General features: G+C 57.9%; 1 protein-coding gene across 8 annotated transcripts in view; it reads left to right on the top strand.

Moving 5' to 3' along the window:
- Nucleotides 1-8,529: 8,529 nt before the first annotated feature.
- The window catches only part of AHNAK (AHNAK nucleoprotein), a 93,284-nt gene continuing 81,687 nt past the window's right edge, over nucleotides 8,530-20,126 (top strand). For 3 of the 8 annotated variants that reach the window (XM_044943617.2, XM_045165839.1, XM_025286522.3), the window contains exons 1-4: nucleotides 8,555-8,714; nucleotides 18,540-18,639; nucleotides 18,945-19,101; nucleotides 19,527-19,714. In XM_044943617.2, the coding sequence (XP_044799552.2) occupies nucleotides 18,945-19,101; nucleotides 19,527-19,714 (345 nt within the window). In that variant the 5' untranslated portion in view covers nucleotides 8,555-8,714; nucleotides 18,540-18,639. Of the gene's footprint in view, nucleotides 8,715-18,471; nucleotides 18,640-18,944; nucleotides 19,102-19,526; nucleotides 19,715-20,126 lie in introns of all 8 variants that reach the window. The other 5 variants (XM_045165840.1, XM_045165838.1, XM_044943620.2 and 2 more) reach the window with 4 other exon arrangements.

The raw sequence follows: 20,126 nt of genomic DNA, 5'->3' as shown, positions 1-20,126 counted from the left end.
GTGATCTCTCCTGGTACAGGTGGGTACCTGGTACAGGTGGGTATGGGCTGGTAGCTTTATAAGACCTTGACTGCAGTTGGGGTTCTGTGAATAAATGATTGGGAACCTAGTGATTTGGAATCCAGCTGGGTGGGGATGGGTTGATTCTTGCTCAGACTTTGCTCCCTGGTAGCTCTGTCTTGAGTTGGATCCAAACCTGCTACCTACCTGTCTTGCTTCTGAATATTCTGGGCTCCTCTAGGACAGGACCTAAGAGTGCTAGGTGCTGGCCAGGATGTGCCCTAGGCTGGTTGCTGTGGCCTCACAGAACCTGTCAGACCCCTCCCGGATTCCATTTCTCTCCACACCCCCTGCTCTTTGTCTTGTGTAATCTTCCCGACCTTCCTGGTACCCTTAATCTTCCCAGGACCTTGGAGACTGAGGCAGGAGAAATCGAGCCGGGCAGGTAGGTTTGAAGGGTTAGCCTGAGAGGCCCAGGGGAAGCGGCGGCGGTTCCGCGGGGTGGGCCGCAGCTCGAGCTGCGGCGGGCCTGGCAGCCCACGTGGACAGCGGAGTTCTGGCGTGGGGGGCCTGGACCGCCTCCCAGCCTCCTTCGGAGACTGCAGGAAGAGTGACTCATCCACACGTCCTGCCTCCAGCGCCTCTAACTCGGGCGGTTTGGTGCCGGGAAGTACGGCCAGGTTGTTGGAGGCCAGGCCTGCGCTTGGAGGAGGGCCAGGACCCGCAAGCCAGAGGTGGGGTGGGAGGCCGAAGGGAGGGGGTTGTGGCCTCTAGAAGGCTTGCTGTTGGCCTCCCAGAGGGAGGCGGGGTGAGATGGGAGGGCCTCTACCCTGCAGGGGTGGGCTCGAAAGAGATGAACCGCAGGAGTTTCTAGCGGCAGATGTGGGGCGGGGTAAGGGGGAATACATCTGTAGCTAGTTCGGTCCCCACCCTGCCCCGGGGAGCCCTGAGTCACCGCACCGCCGCAGGCTGGGGACTCGCGCCCTGCAGGATCCAGCTGGGCGCCCCCCTCCCTCGCCCTCCGCGAGGCTGGCTGCAGCCCCGCCCTTTTCCCCGCCCCTCCCAGCGCGGGGCGTGGGCGTGGGCGCTCCCGGCCCCGCCCGGCTCGCCACCCGCAGCCAGTGAGAGCTTGCGCGGTGGGGAGGTCTCCCGTGGCAGAATCACTTTCGTGACGTGCAGGGGAGGCTCGCGCAGGAGCTGGCATCCCCGCGCCCAGGGTGCGGCTCAGGCCGACAGGCGCTGGGGTCGCGGGGTGGAAAGGGATGAGGGCGCTGCGAGTGGGTCGAGAGCTGAGGACAGGGCAGGCTCTTGGAGAAAAGGGATGGGGGAAAGAGGAGACTGTTTCATCCGCTTACTGGACAGATTCTCAGCGCCTCCAGAAAGAGAGGGTGAGAAACTGGAGAGGGGCCAGGGCTCAAGAGGTGCCTTTGACTGCAGATAAAATCTTTACAGAGGCTAGAGTGTCAATGGGAGGCCGAGTCTTGGTTTAGCTTGTAGATAAACCAGTAGATACTGGTCAAAGCAGCCATTTATTTTAGCTTTGTTGGTGCTTCTGCTTAAGTCACTTATTAAAAAGTCAAAAGCCTTTTAAGTTCTTCCAAGAAAGACCTAGATTATCTTTTCCTCATGTCCTGGTTGGAGCCGGAGCTGGACAGCTGCTGCTCACACTGGGTCGGACCCATCCCACCAGCTGCCCACATGCCCCAAGTGTGCCAGTTCCCCTTTTGAAGGGTGGGGGAAGGGTCTAGAATGTTGAAGGGAGAGGCTTGAAGTGCTTTGAAGACTCCACCCAGTCATTTCTGAAACTGATACAGTGGTTTTCATGGCAACCTTTCATGGCATGTCCTCAGAATGCAAACTTTCCCTCCAAACATGAAATGGATTTTCCTGGGTGAGTGTGGCTTCCCTGGTTCACGCATCAGCGGTACCTCCGGGACACTGTCACTTCCCCCACGTGATTTGATCGGTTCTGTGTATGTCAGAATGTCATTCTGGGGCATCCACTGTCTTTATTCTTTGCCTAATGCTATGGAGCTAAAATATTGGCGCTCCAGAAAGGTTAGAGAAACTATGCCACCTGCTCTTGTCTGTTTGCTCTAATCAGGCTGGCATGGCTCCCAGAGGAGGCCGTGTTTTACTCCAGTGGACTGACTGGGGTGTCCCAGTACCTCAGCACCTGAGGGATGGGTGGAGTGGTGGGTGATGGCGGTTGCTGGAGAGTAACCCTATATTCACTTGAATCTCTTGTAAGAGGGAGAATGTCGTGGGTAGTTAGGGCTGGGTCAATGGCAAAGGTATCCTTGGTGACCCTGGATCTCTAGACATTACTGGATTTTTTTCATTCTTGTAGCCCCCTCCCCTGCTGTAACCACCCCTTTTTGTTTTCCTAATTTCCTCGGGATTCCAAAGACAGCCTGTTGACCTTACTTTGTTTTATACAATGGGCAGGCTTTGCACTGAGCCAGAGCTGGATGGTCATTCAGTGTTTGGGGCTATTTCTGATCAGATCTCCCGTGGAATGTGCCTCCCTCTACTTCCAGCTGCCCCCTCCCCTCCGCAGCAGGAACAGCTGTCATGTGAGGGCCTCTCCCGCTGGCTCAGCCCTTTTGCAATCATCTGGCTGGCTCTGCCAGGATGGGGGTGGATAGTGAGGATGGGCAGAGCCAAGGGGTAAGCGAGGGGACATGGCAGGTCAGGGGAGCCATTGGAGGGTAGGGAGGGCTATGGAGTGGAAGGCAGAAGGATTGCCAAGGCCTGCCTGGAGGAGTGGGAGCCAGGTCGGGGAGGTTAGGGCACTCATCAAAGGGACACGGGGGCCCACACTGGAATTGGAAGCTTTCTAAGTTGTAAGGGAGAGTTGGTTATAGCGGGACCTTGGCTGGTCATTCTCCACGGAGATCTGCATTTCCCTGACTCACAGGGGAGCCTCGGGGTGCCTTCCTGCCTGTCGGCCTCTGTGCGGGGACCTGAGTCACCGAGTTGCCTGGGGTGTTGGCTGCCCTACGGTGGCCTTGCCTGTGCCCATGCCCCGCCCACTTCTACTGTTAGGACAGGGGTTAGCAAACACACCCCTTTTATCCCACTGTGTTCAATAGCAACTCTCCATCTCTTTGACTCAGTCTTACAGAATGTACCTCTGGGAGACCACAGCACGTAGTCCCTGTCTTTCACCCAAGAGGAAACTGGAGTCCAGAGAGGGAAGTGACTTATCAGGGGTGCATGCTTCTCTTTCCACAGTTCTTGTAGCCGCTCAACTGAGTCACTTTTGCTCCCAAAAAAAGAGCAGAAGGGTGCTTCTCCCAAAAGTGGTGGACAAAGCACACTAGGTTTCGGAAGCCAGAAAGAGGGTGGTATCAGCCCGAGAAGGACAGCCCCGACCTGAGTAAGGCTCGTGGAAGTGGAGCAGGTCCTAGGGCAGGGTCAGCCCCAGCGATCCAAGTCCCTGGGGCGGCGGGCAGAGGGCACAGGGTGTAGCAGAGGCGGGACTTCGAGTGACAGGAACCTCAACTATGTGGTGACTCAGGCTCTGGGCAGCCTAGGCCCTTCCTTCCCCGCTCAGTCTGATCCCCTTAAACTGGACTTGGGAAGTGTGAGCAGAGGACGTAGAGGGAAACCCGGGCTGGTCTCCCCTTCCCCGGGGAACTGGGGGGAAAGCAGAGGAATCTGGAAAGTGTGGGAGAAAGGCAGAGTCCAAAAAAGGGGAGAGGAGACTGGTGCTCCCCTCTCCCGGCGCCTCCCTCATGCTCCCCGCTCCCTGCTGGGGAGGGGAGCTGGCTGGGGCGTTGGCTGCTTCGTTCATTCCAGCTCCCTCCCTCGGCTCCTGTTTACAAGTCCGTCCGCCCAGTCCCTAGCTCAGCTTTGGGCTTTTTTTTTTCTCTCCCTCCCTCCCTCCCTTGACAGTCTCATTCAGTCCTGTTTTGCCACTTCTTTCCCTTAATCCTGGGTCCCCATTTCCTGTTATCTTTTTGCTCCCCCAGCATCCTAGCCCCAACAGCGCAGGGCCATCTAGGAATCCAGTTGTCACTGTGCATCCTCCCACCCCACTCTCCCTGCTCCCTTTTTGCCCCCCTTCACTTGCCCGGACAGCATTTCTTTGCCTTCTTACCTCCCAGTCTCTCTACTCAGGGCCCTGGGTCTTGTCTCTTGTTCTCTAATCAGCTTTAACTTGGGTTCTGCTTGGGCCTGAAGATCTCAATTAGGACTGAGTGTAATGGGAGGGTTTCCGGTATCCCAGCTGTCAGATCTGAGCAATTCAGGAACTCCTTATTTGAAGCCTGAGCTTTAAATACAGGCTAGGATTTGAATTGAGCTGGAGGAGAATGGGTTGTCTTGGCTTCCTATGTTGAGTTTGAGTTTGGAGTTTGAGAATTGCTTAGAAAATAATGTTTGGATCCCAGAATCACCCAATAAACTTGCTGCTCCACTGGGGAAGATGATAGATTAGGAATCAAAAGTCAGAGACTTCCCTGGTGATCCAGTGGCTAAGACTCTACTCTCCCATGCAGGGGGCCCGGCTTCGATCCCTGATCAGGGAACTAGATCTCACATGCCAAAACTAAGATCTGGTGCAGCCAAATAAATATATATTTTTCAAAGAATTGAAAGTGAATGGAGACGGGCCTGGTGCTTGGCAGGGATGCTCATGTCTGAGCTGGTGTGTTGTATAGGGTGAAGAAGGGGGTCTGGGAAATGCCCTGTGACTCAAAAAAGGGGTGACAGTAATTTCTGTGCTCCTAAGGCTGACATGCCAAAGGGCCCTCAACTGGACGAAAAGTCTGCTTTCAAAGAGATTGAGAACAGATTGCACCTTTCACTTCCTTCCTGGGATCAGAGTTTAAAAGCCATGATGACTCGTAGAGCAATCGCATCTTTTCTTCCTCATCATGCACTGATTTCAGAGAAGAGGACTGTGGGGAGAAGGGAAGGGAAGGGGAATCCCCTGGCACGGGGCCTGCCCACAGAGCGCCCCTTTGGGGTTGCTATGGAAACAGGCATAATAAGAACAAAACAGAGGCATGTTGCCTGGCAACACAGGAGTCCAGGGTTCATCACACACATACTACCTACAAATCAGGGAACCCCCGGGGAGGGAGTGGCACTTTTGGCGAAGCTGGGGTATCCCAGTGATGACAAGTCCTAGAGCTGACCTTGCTTTTCCAGTGGGTCTGGAGGACTGTGTGGTGTGGGACACTTCTGAAGGGCAGTGGAGCACCAGCGGGAAGGCTGAAGTCCTCTCAGATCACTGGGTAGCTCTTACTTTGATGGGGAAATCTGAAACAATGTTCAGACGGAGGGAACTCCTTTTAACTAAAAAATAGTGTGTCTTTGTGGGGGGAGTAAGATATGGGTGTAAAAGATCTGGAAGAAAAGATGACATCCAGTTTTTCCAAAGCATGGGACTCACAGTACAAGGTAGAGTAGCATCAGAGGCTAGATCCTTCTGGACTGAGCACCTGGGGGCAGGGATTCCATCTTGTCAAGGACTCCGTTACCTGTACCACCACCACCACCATCACCTACCCCTGGCCCAGTGCTGGACACAGTAAATGTTTGTGCAAAGCTGCATGAGAGAACTACACATGGGGGCTGAGAGTGAGGGGAACCTCGTGCGGTACAGGATGCTGTTGTATAAAGAACAGGAACTTTGGGGGGAGTTCTCTGGTGGGCCATTGGTTAAGACTCCAAGCTTCCAATGCAAGGGGCGCAGTGCAGGTTCGATCCCTGGTCAAGGAACTAAGATCCTACATGCATGGCCAAAAAACTTATTTAAAAAAAGAAGAGCAAGGGCTTTGGGGCCAGTTATATCTGCAGTTCTTTCATTCATTCATTCATTCACTTTTTTAGCAAAGTGTTCTGGCGTGATTGCTAGGTGCCAGCCACTGCTGTAGACACAGAATACGCAGCAGGAAACAAACAATGCCTGCTCTCCTGGAGCTTAGATGTGGATGGGAGCTTTGAGTCCAGCTTCTGAAGGTTATGTGATTTTAGGTAAATCACTGCCCCTCTCCCAGACCATTTCCTTCCTTCGTGTGAGGATTAAATGGGCTGACACCCTAGGTGCCTACAGCAGTGTCAGACAAGATCACCATGAAAGCAGCTCTTGGGGAGGAGGGGTGAAAGGCGGGGGCTACAGCAGTAGGCAGAAGGAGAAGGGGTGGCAGAAATCTCTCAAAGTGTTGCGTCTCCAGTTGCACCATTGAAGACTGTTGAAAATATTCCCTTTCCCTGCCAGCTTTGGTGTGGCAAGTAGGGTCATGGCTTTTTAGGGGCAGAGTCTAGTTTACCCCTTCTGTATCCTCCTAGCCTAGAAGCGGGGAGGAGCCACTCCCCAGGACCACCTCCCACCGGGTATCCTGACACTCGTGCCCCTGAACCAAGTACCTGGACAGTAATCCCTGCTCTGCAGCTGCTCCCCAGACCGGCCTCTCCTGCCTTCTTCTCTGTTGACCAAGAGGGTGGCCAGAACAAACAATGGAGCTGATAAGTTGGCTCTGAGCCCAGGACACCAGCCTCTGCTCTTTCACTCCTGGGGGGTTGAGGGAGTCCCAGCTGAGTTGAAGGCGCAATATCCACACCCTCCCACACTCTTCCTTTCCTGTTCCAGCCCCTCCCTCCAAATTCCCATGGCCCTTTGTGCAGACCCCTATCTTTGTGGCATATGTCATATCGTAGCTATCTTTCTGAAAAACCTGTCGATCAGCTCCCATTTTAACATGCATTGGAAACTCTCACACTTTCAAGGAACCAAATGATTCATTTTGTAAAGTTAATACTCCTCTGATAAATTGTTAACTGTGGTTATTTTGGGGGAGAGGGACTAGCTTGGGGTGGAGGGAATCATCTACTTTTTACTGTTCTGCTTTTCTGTACTGACATCCTTCACCCTATAGAGGTATTGATTTTATCTCCGAAACAGTAACAAGGATTAATCAGACTTGTAGGGTCACAGGCCACTTTATCTGTATTCTTGGTCTATATTTAAAAAGCTGAATACATGTTATTTAATATGAAATAAAATTTAAAAAAAATTGATACTGGAAATAATTAGCTGTTGGTTTTATTTTTTTAAAGCATCCCAAAGTTGAATTTTTTTTTCTTTAAATAAGGTAGGTGCTGGGAAAGAGAAGCAGACCACAATGGAGGTGGAGGTGATTCTAAAAGTCTGGGTTTCTGATTCTGTGCTTGTGATACAGGTGGTGGAACTGCCTCTGCTCTAGGTTTGAGTCACTGTGTGTGTGTGAGAGAGAGAGAGAGAGAAAGAAAATACAAGAGTTTGCCAGTGCCCAAGTCTGTGCTTTGACTATGTGTCTCTGCATGTCTGTGCCGGTCTGAATGTCTACACACGTGTCTCCACCTTTCTGTGTCCATTATCTGACTGCCTGCCTGTCTGTGGCTCCTTTGGCTGGGTCTTCCCTCCCCCACGCCTGTACCCTATGCCGGTAACTGGACCTGGGACACAGCCCCCAGGGCTGGCAGCGGAGTTGGCTGTTGGGTATTTTTAGCCTGTAAACATGTTTGCCATTTCAGAGGACAGGGCCGCTGGTCTCAGCCCCAGCCCACTCAGGATGGTACAGCGAGCCAGGTCTTCTCAGGTCTCCAGCCTGGGGTCTCACTTCCCCAGCTTTCCAGAGGAAAGAAAAACTGGCTCCACGTGGGCAGTGGGTGGCCATCCAGAAGGGAGGATAAGAGGATTCATGGGGGAGAAGAGAATGAGGGTGAAGCCAGAAGGCCCCCCGCACCCCGTCATTAAACGTTTAATAAAATCTCCGTGTAGTTAGAAGTGGCTGTGGGAAATGGCTGTAAAATTGGAAACTCAGCGTCCAGGGGAGTGGGGCGGTGGAGGAGGGGGTCCGAACAGAAATAGAGGAAAGTGGGGGACAGGGAGGTAGGCAGCGCGGACTCTGATCCTGCAAGAGGTGCGGGCCTGACTCCCGTGTCGCTGCAGCGGCCAGAGCTGCACGGTGGCGCGTGGGGCGCTGGTGACCCTGACTCCAGCAGGTGGGGCCAGCGTCTCCAGGCCGGTTCTGGGGGCGGGGAGGGGCTGAGGGGCGCCCAGAAAGAGGGAGGGCGAGAAGTGGGCGCGGCTGCGTGAAGAACCAAGTGAAGAACCTGGGGCCTAGGATTAGAAGGGTAGTGGACAGCGTTGAGAGAAAACTCAAAGGTCCACTTCAGGCTGGAGGTTGCGGCTGAATCACTCAAGCCCCTCCAGGCGCCGGACCCCTTGGGTCCTTCCTGCAAAATGGGCTGCTTCGCAGGTCCGGCTTCCAAGAGTTTCTTGCAGAAGAAGCCACCCGCCTAAGTCAGGGGGCAAATCCAGGCCCGGCGGGGTCGGGGTGGGCAGTGGATGGGGGCTGGGGAAGGCAGCACCTCGGATGTGCCGCGCCCCCGGGTCCCCGCGACCCCCGTGCCCTCCCAGCAGCCCGCTCTCGGGTCCCAGCAGGGTCGGCCCGGCTCGCCCGTCCCAGCCCAGCTGCGGCCCCGCCCGGCCCCGCCCTCTCCCTACAGCTCTGGGCAGACCCGCCCGCTGGAGCCGGAGTTACAAGAGCCGCCTCCGCGCGCAGGGGCCCGGCCACTCGGAGCAGCTCCGCCGCGGGGACTGCACCGCCCGCCCTGCCGGACCCGCCCCGACCGGGGCTCGCCGCCTGCAACAGCCGCAGCACCGCGACCTCGGGCTCCGCGCCGGCTATGGCTGTGCCCTGGGGCTGAGCGCGCAGGTAGGGGCCTCCGGCGCACCTTGGCGCGATCGGGGAACGCGACGCCGGGAACGCGGGAGGGGAGGTGGGTGGCAGGACTTGGGCGAGGCTCTTTGGGTGGGTGTCACTGTGAAGGCTCAACTTGAAGCAAGGTGGGCAGCCCCGGGCCGCCACCGGGAGGCCAAGCGTAGTGTCCTGGAAAAGGAGCTCCGCCTCTGGAGTTGGGGCGCTGGAAGGGGCGCAAGTCGGGCAAAGTTGGAAAAATCCTCCGAGGAGCGGTTTGCTCCAGTCCGTCTGTCTCTCGAGGGCTGATCGTTGTCCCTGCTGCACGGCCGGGCTCCGGTTCTTTGCCCAGTAACCCGTCCCACCCCCTCCTTCTTCATGGGGCGGTGGCTCGGCGAGCTGCTCCGCGCCTATTCCGTGTTTACTGGAGAAGTTTCCGAGATCGCGGCGCGGCCCCTCGGCCCCTCCCGGCGCCCCTGCGCCCCCGCGCCGCGCACCCCGTCCGCCGTCCCTCCCCGCGCCCCACACCTCCGCCCCTGACTTCGCGTCCCGAGTCCTCCGTGCCCCACCCAGTTCTGCACCACCAGCCTCTCCCTTTCTGGCTCCCGGCGGCCCCTCAGCCTCCCTTCGGCTGCCCCGCCCTAGTCTTGCCCCTCTGTGTTCCCAGCTCCAGAAAAAAATCCCTTCTTCCTCTAGGGCGGCGGAGCCGGGAAGTTTGCAGCGCGCCCCGCGGCGGGACGGGTGGGAGTGGGGGTGGGGGACATAATTGGGGAGATTCTTGCACTGGGGGTGGGCGGGGAGTGGGGTTGTGCAGCGGTGCGGCCCTCGGGACCGCCCCTTCCCCTTCAGAGGCGGCGCTCTCTCCCCAACCCCACTCCCAAACCCGTCCGGGCGGGATGGCCCCCGCCCCAGCGCCTGGCTCGGCGCCAGCAGCCTGAGGAATGTGGTGGTTGGAGCCGGTGACTAATTCAAACCAGAACTCGGGGAGGAGTGGCGAGGGGTAAAGGGGAGGGGGGCGACGCGGCTTGTGTGGGAGGCGGGGGCCGCAGTCCGGCGGGCGTAGGGGCAGGAGGGCTCAGCTCCCCTCCCCGGACCCCTCCGCTCCCGCGGCGCGCTCTTGGGGCGAAGGCGGAGGGGCGAGGTCCTGCTGGGGAGTTGGAAAGTCTCCGGGCTTAGGGTGTGTTCGGAGAACTGTGTTATATAAGGCTTTCCTATGCCGGGAGAGGGTGTGCAGAGCGCGAGGGCTGGCCCTCCGCTGGCGGGCTCGGTGCCCCCTGCAGTGCCAGGGCCCCGGGATGCGGGGGCGCAGCCCTTTGGCGTCGCTGGCCACGAGGGACACGTGGGTCTGAACAAGGCTGATTCGGCTCCGTGGGTGGGAGGGGAGCCTAATGGGCAGAAGGGGCATCCAACTGGACCCCTGCACTACGTGGGGAGGGCACTGGCGCCTCTGCACGTTGTGGCCCCAGAGAATTGTGAGCCTCGTGTGTGCCTTTCGCAGGGCGTGGCTGCCACCCAGGAGGTGGTGAGGTGCCCCCAGGGAGCCTGCTGCTGGGTGCCCTGTTCTGCGGAGGGGATCTCTGAAAGGCACCGTGGGATCCTCCTGTGCCAGCGAGGTCCTTAGCGCAGGTCCTGGACCTTTGGGGGAAAAGGGACCCAGATAGTTACCTCCGGGTTCTGAAACAGTTTCCTCGACTAGGATCCAGCCTCTGACTGCAGGGATTGTGTGCCCTGTGCTGCACAGCCTAGAACATGAGAGAGACTGAGTTGATTTGGGGCAACACAGTGATGCATTGGAGGGCTGGGGTGATATTAGAAGGCAATGGAGTCAGGGGAAAGGAGAGAGGTTGAAGATGCATTGGAAGGCATTTTAGGGCCCCCTCACCAGGGCTGGGTCTAAATTCGGGGAGTAGATTCTCCTTTGGTGCTCTCTCTCTTCTGCCCCGAGGAGGGAAATCCCTGGGGCAGGGTGTGGCACTCACTTCCTTTCTGAAGCTCAGTGGGGAAGCTTCCTTCTGGTTGGCCCCCAAGGATGATGGGTTGGGCTAGCCCTTGATTCGGGTGTGTATGCCGAGTGGGGAGAGAAGGGAGCCCGCGGCTGAGGGGTGAGGTGGGGGGGAGAGGATGGGCAGGGGGGTGGGGGCATGAGAGGTGGGCTAGCAGAGGACGAAGGGTCTGGAGTATTGGCAACGGGGATCGGAGGGTGTCTGCGGCCCTCCCCAAAGCCTTGTCCTTAAAGGTTATACGCAGCAACATTGTTCAGGGAGCCAGGACACATAAGAAGCCACATAGGTGGGGCTTACTGCCGATGCTGGGGGGCCCGCAGCAGTGATTCGGGGGTCCTTGTCGGGGCAAGTTTGTGAACAGCTGAGGACTTGAACCAGCCAGACTCTGGTTGGCTCCCCTCCCACCCACGGAGCAGAGTCAGCCAGTTGAGGGGAATGTGACTGCAGGTCCAGGGCTCAAAGTGGGACCCAAAAGAGTGACTTCTGGGAGACCTGTGAAGGGAGATGGCCGTCATCGGTCAAGGGCAGGGAATGGGCTGGGGGGTCCCAGGGTCACCTTCATCCGAGGAAGGCCTTGGCTGGGGGTTTCTCAGGCACCACCGACTTGGATTCCTAGGCTCAGTTGGAATGGGCTGGCTGGCCCTGGCCGAGCACGCCACCCCAAGCCTGAGGAGCTGGTTTGAGAGGTTGGGGCGAAGCTGTGGAGGTGGAGGAGTGTGTGGGTCTCTGGGGCGTGGTCATTACCTTCCTCAGCACTTGGGAACCGCCTGGGGACAGGCAGAAGCAGACTGGGAGAGCTAGTCCGACTCCTGCTGGTAACTCTCCCCTGCTGACTCTCACCTCCCCACCACACCCAGGAAACCCCAGCTTCTCTCTCTCCCTGGAGCTGGGCTGACCAGGGGCATGTGCACACGAGGCAGGGGGGTCGCCCCTGGAGAAGGGTGGGAATGGGACGTTTCAACTGGTGTTTGCTAGGGCTTTCTGCTCTCCCATTGCCCCCCAACAGGCTTCATCCAGGCTCCCAGGGAGCTGGCATTTCCCCGGGCTCTGACATCCCGCTGGGCTCCTGGCCTTCCTGAGCTGACTGGTTTCCTCCGGGCTTGGGTGAGCCTAAGAGGCACAGTGTGGGGAGCAGGGGTCTCCTGCGTGGGCCACAGTGGGCTCAGCAGGAATGTGTGTGTTGATGGACCCCCACTTCCTCCCTTCAGCTTCCAGACGGCCAGATGGGCTGTTGTAGGGGAGGTCCCAGCTCTGGGGTCACTGTTTCATGGTGGCCTTGAGACTGACTGCTCGTGTCAGAGCTGAGAAATAAGTGTTGTTACCTGTGAGAGGGCGTCTCTGGCTGGCGGGCCGGTCCTGAATGTGTCACCTCTGCTTGCGTCTGGGGCGCAGCGGGCAGGGGGTAGCCGTGGGCCTCTGCCCCGATGGTGGTGGAGGTTTCATGGGGGCTGTGGGGGGAAGGACTCCAGTGAGTTTCTCTGTCTTGGACAGTTCTAGGCCCTGGAGTTTGTGTCCAGAGGCCTGAGGGAGGGTGAGCACAGGCCTGGGCGTGAGGCCGTAGCTGATGGAGGCTTCAGGGAGGGGCATCCTGCCCTGTCCCCTGGGGGCCGGAGCGGAGGTTCTAGGGGAAGGGGAAGCGCCTGGCTAGGCTGGGGGTGGCTCTTTGGCCGCTGGGCCGAGCAGCCTGGCCGCGAGCCCCTGCACTAGCGGGGCCCGGCCGCTGGGCGGAGAGCTGGACCGTGGTAGCTCCCAAACTGTAATCTATCCCCCAGGGCGAGACTGGGCGAGGGAGTGAGCTCACCCCTCCTCAACTCAGCAGGGCGCTTCCCACCCACCCACCCACCCCACATCCTTGAGCTGGTGTCTTCATCCTAGCTGTCCTGGGTCAAGGCCCACTCTTCTCTGGAGAGGTGGCTAGGTGTGGGGACTGCTCGCATGGGGAATGTAAAGCTGCCCCAGAGCCCCCCCACTCCAAGAACCCCCCAGTCCCACAAGGAAGTCCCTCTGGGTCAGGGAAGGAAGATAGAATCTCTCTTCTGGCTGGAAGCTTGAACTTGGAGCACTGGGGCTAGGGGAGTGCGAGGGGCCAGGGGACAGAGGTGGAGAAAGACCGCTGGGCCTAGTCCTGGAAGCAGCTGGCCCCAGGGGTGGGGGTGGGGAGCTGCCCTGGAAGCTGAGGTGCAGGGAAATTCCAGCATGGCGGTGAGGGGCCAGGGAGAGGGACTGGAGGGGAGGAGAGGGCTGGGTGATGAGGCTGGAGAAACTTCTTCCTGGTGGGAGGTGTGGGCGGGGCCAGCAGCCCAGGCAGCCAGGGAGGAGCTCGCAGGTGCACACAGACTCTGGACACCAGGTTAACAAGAAGCAGGCTCCCTCCGTGATGGACAGGGCTTGGGGCTGCCCAGACTCGAGTCTGTTGTGAGCTGGTGGAGGCAAGGACTGTGAGCCTACTCTGAGCTGGGAGGGGTTGGGGATTCAGGAGTGTCTCTGCATGCATTGGGTGGGTCGTTTGTTGGCCTTGCAAGTCTTTGATCATCTCGCCAGTGCCCATATTGCCCGTGTCTTGCAACATGTTGGTCAGATTCTCAATGATAATTCAACCTCCCCAACACACACACCCTATGCAAGTTGAAAGTGACCCTAGGGGTGCGCTGCCCAGAATCAGCTGACCTCAGAGTTCTTGGTGCCAGCGTAGACTCGGGAGATAACTGTGCAATCTACTCCATTTAGAATGGGACAGGGTTTTTTTTCAGACCGAGGTCTGGCAGCTGCATACATGGAGGTCCATTTGGAGGTTTTAGCACCCAGGAGAGAGGCCACCCCTCTCTTCCTCCTTGTCCTCTGACCTGGCCCCTGCCTGTCATGGCTGTTCCCATTTCCCAGTGATTGGGAGTGTTTGCCTTAACCTGCTGGGGCCTGTCTCCAGGTGGGCCTGTCTCTTGGTCTCACCTGCTGGGGTCCAGAGAGTCTCCAGGTGAGTTGGGTTCTGGATAGCTCAGGACTTTTGAGTCCTAGGGACATAGTGCTGATGAGCCTAGAACCACAAGGGCCCTCAGATCCTGGGCTTTGGGAGACCTGGGGCTCTGCCCATTCTGGGTTTGGGGTCTCCGAGCTGGGTTGGGACGAGGCTGGTGTGTGGGCACAGAGGCTGGTGGCCACTCACCTTTCCTCCTATGCTTGTGACACTTGATGGGCATCACTGCTTCCTGGGGGTCTCCTGCCCCTACCCGAACCTCAAGCCCTCTCTTTCTTGTGTTTTAACGTCCCCTGAAGCATCCTGGTCCCACTCTGTGGGTCTCTCTTTGGACGAGTCTGGAGGCCTGTCCGCCCCCCTGTGGGTGTGTCTCTCCGGCTCTCACTGGGCCTCCCTCCACGTAGATCTCTCTCGCCTGTGTATCTCCCTTGTGCATCTTTCTCTGTGGTTTCTCATCCTGTGTCTATGTTTATTCGTGTCTTCATCCCTTTCCCTGGTTAAGACTGTTGGCCTCGGAGTCAGAGATCCCTGGGCTTGCATTTCACTTCTGTCTCATACTCGGGCAAGTCATTTAACCTCGGGGCCTTTTTCTGCACTCTAAAATAAGGATATTAATTCTTAATCACATGGGATTGTTTGGGAAAGAAAGGGGACCCCAGGCATGGAACCAGCACAGTCCTGGGGCACTATGGGAGCTTGGCAAAATTCTTTCTCTTCACCTGGGAGGGGTTGTTTCTTTTAATGTGGCTCTTTCTCTTCCTCTTTACTGCCTGGTAGGTGTTCACGAGAGTAGATGGCCTCTCTGGGTGTGTCTCTCTTTTCTCTGAATATCCCAGCCCCTGGCCCTTGGCTCTGTGTGTGTTCATGGCTTTCTGGCTGGTGGAAGTCTCAGCTCTGGTTGTGAGTCATCTTGTTCTCACCTTGGGGTACTGCTTCTCCGGGGCCTGTGTGTCTGGTGGGTCAGTTTGCCCGTGTGCTGGGTAGAAGTGTTGCTGTCTGTGTCCTCCCCATTGCGGGCTGGCATGCTTCTTTCCGTCTTGGCATGTCACCTTTGATGTCCTGCCTGTGGAGGGCATATGCACAAACTCGGGTCCCTCTGCTGTGTATCTTGACTTCAGGTGTGGCGCGTGGAGGCACTGAGGCGTACGGACCTGACTCTCAGGGTGTGTGTGTGTGTGTATCAGTTCCTGTCGACTTGACGCTGACCCTGGCTGCGAGGTTGTCTTTGGCTGCTGCAGCAATTAGGCTGCACCCCATCCCTGGCTGTGTTCACACTGGCTCTCGGGCAGAAGGGATTTCCTGGGACCAGTGGGAGAACATGGCCTTCTAGGGGGTCACAGCTGGCGGGGACCATCTTCCCCGGGCAAAGGGTCTGCTTCCTGGTCTTCTCCTGGGTCTGCCTGGGTGTTGCCCACCCAGGGCAGAGATCTGCAGAGATGGCATGGGCAGAACCCTGCTGCATGCACATCCTCTTTGTGGTTTTGAATCATCAGGGCAGCTTCGTTCTTCTCTAGCTGCTTCTGGCCTGAATACTTGCCCTCTGTCCCTGCAGCCTCAGATGTGCCTCCTCTGCCTTGAAGCTGGAGTGTCCCTGCCACGTCACTCCTTTTTTTGCCCTCCAGGCAGCCCTCTGCCTTAGAGGGTCTCCACTCTAGCCCTTCCCACCATGAAGGTTGCTGTGAGCTGGTGTCAGGTGCCAGGGGCAGTTGGCAGACCTGGGCATTCTAGGGCCCCAGCATTCCCCCATTCTCAGGGCTCCAGACCCCACTCTCCCCATCTGTCAATAGCAGGCAGTGCCGTCCCACAGAACTTTCTGCAGTGGTGGCAGTGTTCTGTATTTGGGCTTGTAATATGGTAGCCATGCGTGGCTGTGGAGCTCGTGAAATGTAGTTCCTACAACCTATGGGCTAAATGTTTAATTGAATTTAAGTTAGGGCTTCCCTGGTGGCTCAGATGATAAAGAACCTGCCTGCAGTGCAGGAGGACCCAGGTTCAATCCTTGGGTGGGGAGGAGCCCCTGGAGAAGGGAATGGCAACCCACTCCAGTATTCTTGCCTGGAGAATCCCACCGATAGAGGAGCCACATGTGGCCTAAGGGTTCTTCCAGCTCCAAGGGCTTTGAGAGCTTCTGACCCTTGAGGAATGTGTAGAATTCCCCAAGGCTCCAAAGACTCTGCTTTGGGCAGCAGCAGGGTGGAGCCCCTAGCCCCCCGGGAAAGTTGGCTTCACCTGACATATGGGAGAAGAAGGAATGACCCCCTGGGTTTGCTACAGGCCCCAAGGGTGGGGGAGACCACGGGCTGAGATCCAAGTGCAGAAAATAGGCCCTTGCCACTGTGGCCTCGAATCCCCTGTCAGCACCCCTGTGTACCGCCAGGTCAGATGGAAGGGGAGGGGAGGGGAGTCTTGCCTGGCTGTGCCAGGAGGTGAGGCCTGAGCCAGGGCAGGCAGGGTGGTTGGCAGCCCCACCTGGCTGGGAAGCCAGTGGGTGCCCCGCCAGGATCAACCTGCAGCCTCGAGTTCAGCGCCTCCCGTTCTCACAAGCTGTGGTCCCTTCTCCACTCATGATGTCCTCCTCATTAGCCCCTGGGGTGGAGGCATGTGGCTGATCCCTTCTGAGCTTCCCACTTGGGCTTCCGGGGGCTCTGGGCCAAGCAGCTGGCAGGGAAGCCCATTGCTTCTTCCTGGAGCCCCAGCCCCTCCGGCACCCAGGGCCCTGGCCCATGAAGCGGGTTTTAGGTGTGACCCTTGGCGTGTCTGGAGCTGTTGCAGCCGCAGTGACTCACTGGGGAAGGAGGGAGGGTGGGGCTGAGATGTGGGCGAGGGTGAGCTTACTGGCTCTCCGCCCCCCTTGCCGGCTGCTGGCTCAGCACCAGGATGCGAGGCTGAAAAAAGGGGCCCTGCTCAAGGAGGAAGAGAGGGTGCCAGCGCACTCAGTGGCTTCGGGGAGCTGCAGAGCCCTTGGGTGGAAGCCTTTTCCTTCCCCTCCGGGTCTGGCTCCCCCCTTGTCTGCCGGGCTGGCTACTCAGTGCTGGAGGCTGGGGGAAGGACTGTTGAAGTCCTGGCTTTTGCTGTTTCTCTGTGGGAAGGGTCAGCTGGCCTTCGGTAGGAAGGGAGGAGGTGATTGCCCCAGCTGACACCTGTGCCAGCAGGCTGCCCGCTGGCCTCTTGGCCGGCACCTGCGCTGACATAAATACCACACGAGGGAGTACAGGTGGTTGGGGAATGGTGTCTGTGGCTGTCTTCATCGGTATTATGATCTGCCTGACATTGGAAGTCCTGCGTGCTCATGAATTTCCATAAATCTTATCCTCAAAGGCAAACTCAGTACCTTCAAGATCCCGTTTAGATTTCATCCCCCCTCCAGAAGGCTCCCAAACCTTCTGGAACATTCTGAGGCCAGATTAGTCACGCCCTGAGCACCTTGCTCATAATTTATATCTGGGACAGGAACTAAATCTTTTTTTTTTTTTTTTTTTTTTGCTTTGCCATGTGGCATGTGGGTTAGTTCCTTGATTGGGGCTGGAACTTGGCCCCTTGCATTGGGAGCTCGGAGTCTTAACCACTGGGCCATCAGGGAAGTTGCGAGAACTAGGTCTTTTAACTCTCCATATGTGGCCCATGGAGTGCGTTTGGAGGATACATCAGTGACGTTAGGTAACAACCTCGCGGAGCGTGTAATTCAGAGCTGGGCTGAGTGCCTCCGTCCCTTTCTGGTTTTCTCTGCAGCGGCCTGTACAATGATACAGGGGCGATTGGTATGCATGTATTAATTGATTGGTTGGCTGATTTCTGGATGTCAGCGGGTTTTCGGCTTTGGGCGAAACTCTCCACGACTTAATAGCGCCCCCTCGCGGTTTCACAGACGTGCTTCTGGGTGGCTGCCGCTGCCATTTTGTGTGGGTGGCTGGAGGCTGGAGGCCCGCCTGCTGTCTCCCCGGGTGCCCCCGCAGCCAACAGCTGTAGCTGGAGGGTGTCTTTGCTCCTCACCTATGGGGACCTGGCTCCGGGCCCAGCCGGGGCAACCCGATGGGCCCTGGCTTGCCACGTGCCTGAGATGGCGCCGCTGGACTGCAGCGTCTCAGGCTTGGGCCAGTGCTGAGGGGCCCGGGGCCTCCATTGCTCAGCCTCTGCCTGTAGCAGGGCCCCTGGAGCTCCAGCTGGCGAGTGTCCCCCTGGGCCCAAGGCCGGGTTAGACAGGGTGACCCAGCGTCGCTGACCTTTGGCCAGCAGCAGCCCGGCTTGCAGGTTGCCCATGACCCCCAGGGCTGGAGGCTCTGAGGAGGGGGGTCTCACACTGGTGAGAGCTGCACACCGGATGTGGTGTGTCAAGGGAAGAGTTACAGGCTCAGAGCCCAAGCATGTTGCTCTCTTATGGTGGACCCCGGCCCGCTGGCCTCTCTGAATCTCAGTTTCTCCATCTGCGCTGTAGTGCAGTAACATCTCCCTCCTGAAGCTGTTCCAAGGGACCCAGTGAGGATGTGGATTTGGGGAGGCTCCTGTGGGCCAGAGCTTTCCACTCATGCTCTTTCTCCTTCCTTCAGCCCTCATGGGGATCCTTTATTGTCTCCATTTGCACAGATGAGGAAATGGAGGTTCAGAGAAGTTAAGTGATTTGGCCTGGGTCACACAGCTGGCAAGATGCTGTGCCAAGATTGGAATCTGAGTCTGGCCTCTTCCAAAGCTCCTTCCCGTGATCCCAGCCTTGGAGAGTCACGTGTGAACGGAGTTGATGACAGTAGCGGGGTTGGGGTTTTGGTTTGGCCCCAGCGGACCGGACATCCAGCCATCTCTCTTGCAGAGCAGCTGGGGCGGGGCTGCGAGCGAGCCACCTGTTGAGTGAGAACCTGATCGTGACCTTTCCCCTAGACAGTGTGACCGAGATTCCCAAGAGATATCCTGAGGAGAGAAGAGGAAGGAGGGGCGGGCTCCTGGCAAGGCATCCGCTCCTGACCCAAGTCCTGCGAAGGTCAGTAGGAGGGAGGGGGAGGTGAGCGGGTAGGGAGTGGGGAGGGTAGAGACCTGGATGGGCTGTAGCACAGAGCATGGGGCGGGGAGGGGCTTGGATCGGGGTGAGGGGCCGGTTACCTCCGTTGTGGTTGCATCCACTGGCCCATTTCCGATTTCCCCCTTGTGCCTTGGGAGCTTGCCCACAGCAGAAGCCGGGACCTTGGAGACAGTGCCCCACTCCTGGGGGGCAAATCCCTGGCCTCCTCATCCCCCCATAGCCTTCCACCCCCACTGCCCTGAGCTCTGTTTCGTTATCCCAAACAGATGGAGAAAGAGGAGGAGACGACCCGGGAGCTGCTGCTGCCCAACTGGCAGGGCAGCGGCTCCCACGGGCTGACCATCACCCAGAGGGATGATGGCGTCTTTGTGCAGGAGGTGATGCAGAACTCCCCTGCGGCCCGCACTGGGGTGGTCAAGGAGGGTGAGTCTTCTCGGGGTGCGGGCCAGGGCTGGGGTTAGTGGGGAGGCTGGTGGAGGGGAGGGTGGGGGGGGCAGCACAAGCGGGTGGGTGGCTTTGGAGTGCCCGGTCTCAGTGGCATCAGGATGGTCGGTACCCAAGCCCTGCCCTCCCCTGCCCACTCTTTGTTGCTTGTTCATTCACAGTCCTCGTAGGAGGCGGTCCCGTGGGTTGGAGATGTTGTGCGTCCTCTGTTCTGACTCCACCACCCAGGAGCTTGGCCACTTTGGGCCAATTAGTTGTCCTCCTTGCCTCAGTTCCCTCATCTCTACCATGGGTGTTACCACACTTGTGAATCAGTCCAAGGGCCCAACGCAGAGTTCTGGGTTGTGGATTGTGTCCCTGAGACTCTGGGTGGTCTTACCCACGTCTTGCTCCCTCCTGCTCAGGGGACCAGATTGTGGGTGCCACCATCTACTTTGACAACTTGCAGTCGGGTGAGGTGACCCAACTGCTGAACACCATGGGCCACCACACCGTTGGCCTGAAGCTGCATCGCAAGGGGGACCGGTCCCCTGAGCCTGGCCAGACCTGGACCCACGAGGTCTTCAGTTCCCACAGCTCCGAAGTGGTTCTGGTGAGTTCCTGGCTGGCCGGCTGCTCCCTGAACTCCTCTGGCCACTCAGCTCCCTTTCCTGGGTCTCGCTTATCCTTCCTTGCTTTCACTCTCTCCCTCTGCTCTGTCGAGCCAGCCTATTTCTCCTATTCACGTGTGGCCGCTACTGCTGCTAAAAAGTCTTCCGTTGGTCTCCTCAGAGGCCCCTGTGTGTGGGGACCCACTGATCAGTCTGGTCCGAAGTGCTGGGAGGCAGGTCGGCTGCTTTGCGAGGATCTTTGAAAATTATTTTCTCGGTGCCCAGCTCTGCCTCCCAGACATCATTTTTCTGTTTCCAGAGGCCTGGACTCGTCTGTGAGTCAGAGGCTGGGCAGCGAAGTGCCTGAGGGACGTTTCTCTGCTCCTTCCAATGGCGTGTTTATTTAACAAATAA

The sequence above is a fragment of the Bubalus bubalis genome, chromosome 5, assembly GCF_019923935.1.
Source record: "Bubalus bubalis isolate 160015118507 breed Murrah chromosome 5, NDDB_SH_1, whole genome shotgun sequence".
NCBI lineage: Eukaryota > Metazoa > Chordata > Mammalia > Artiodactyla > Bovidae > Bubalus > Bubalus bubalis.
This window is presented reverse-complemented; position numbering and strand designations above follow the sequence as displayed.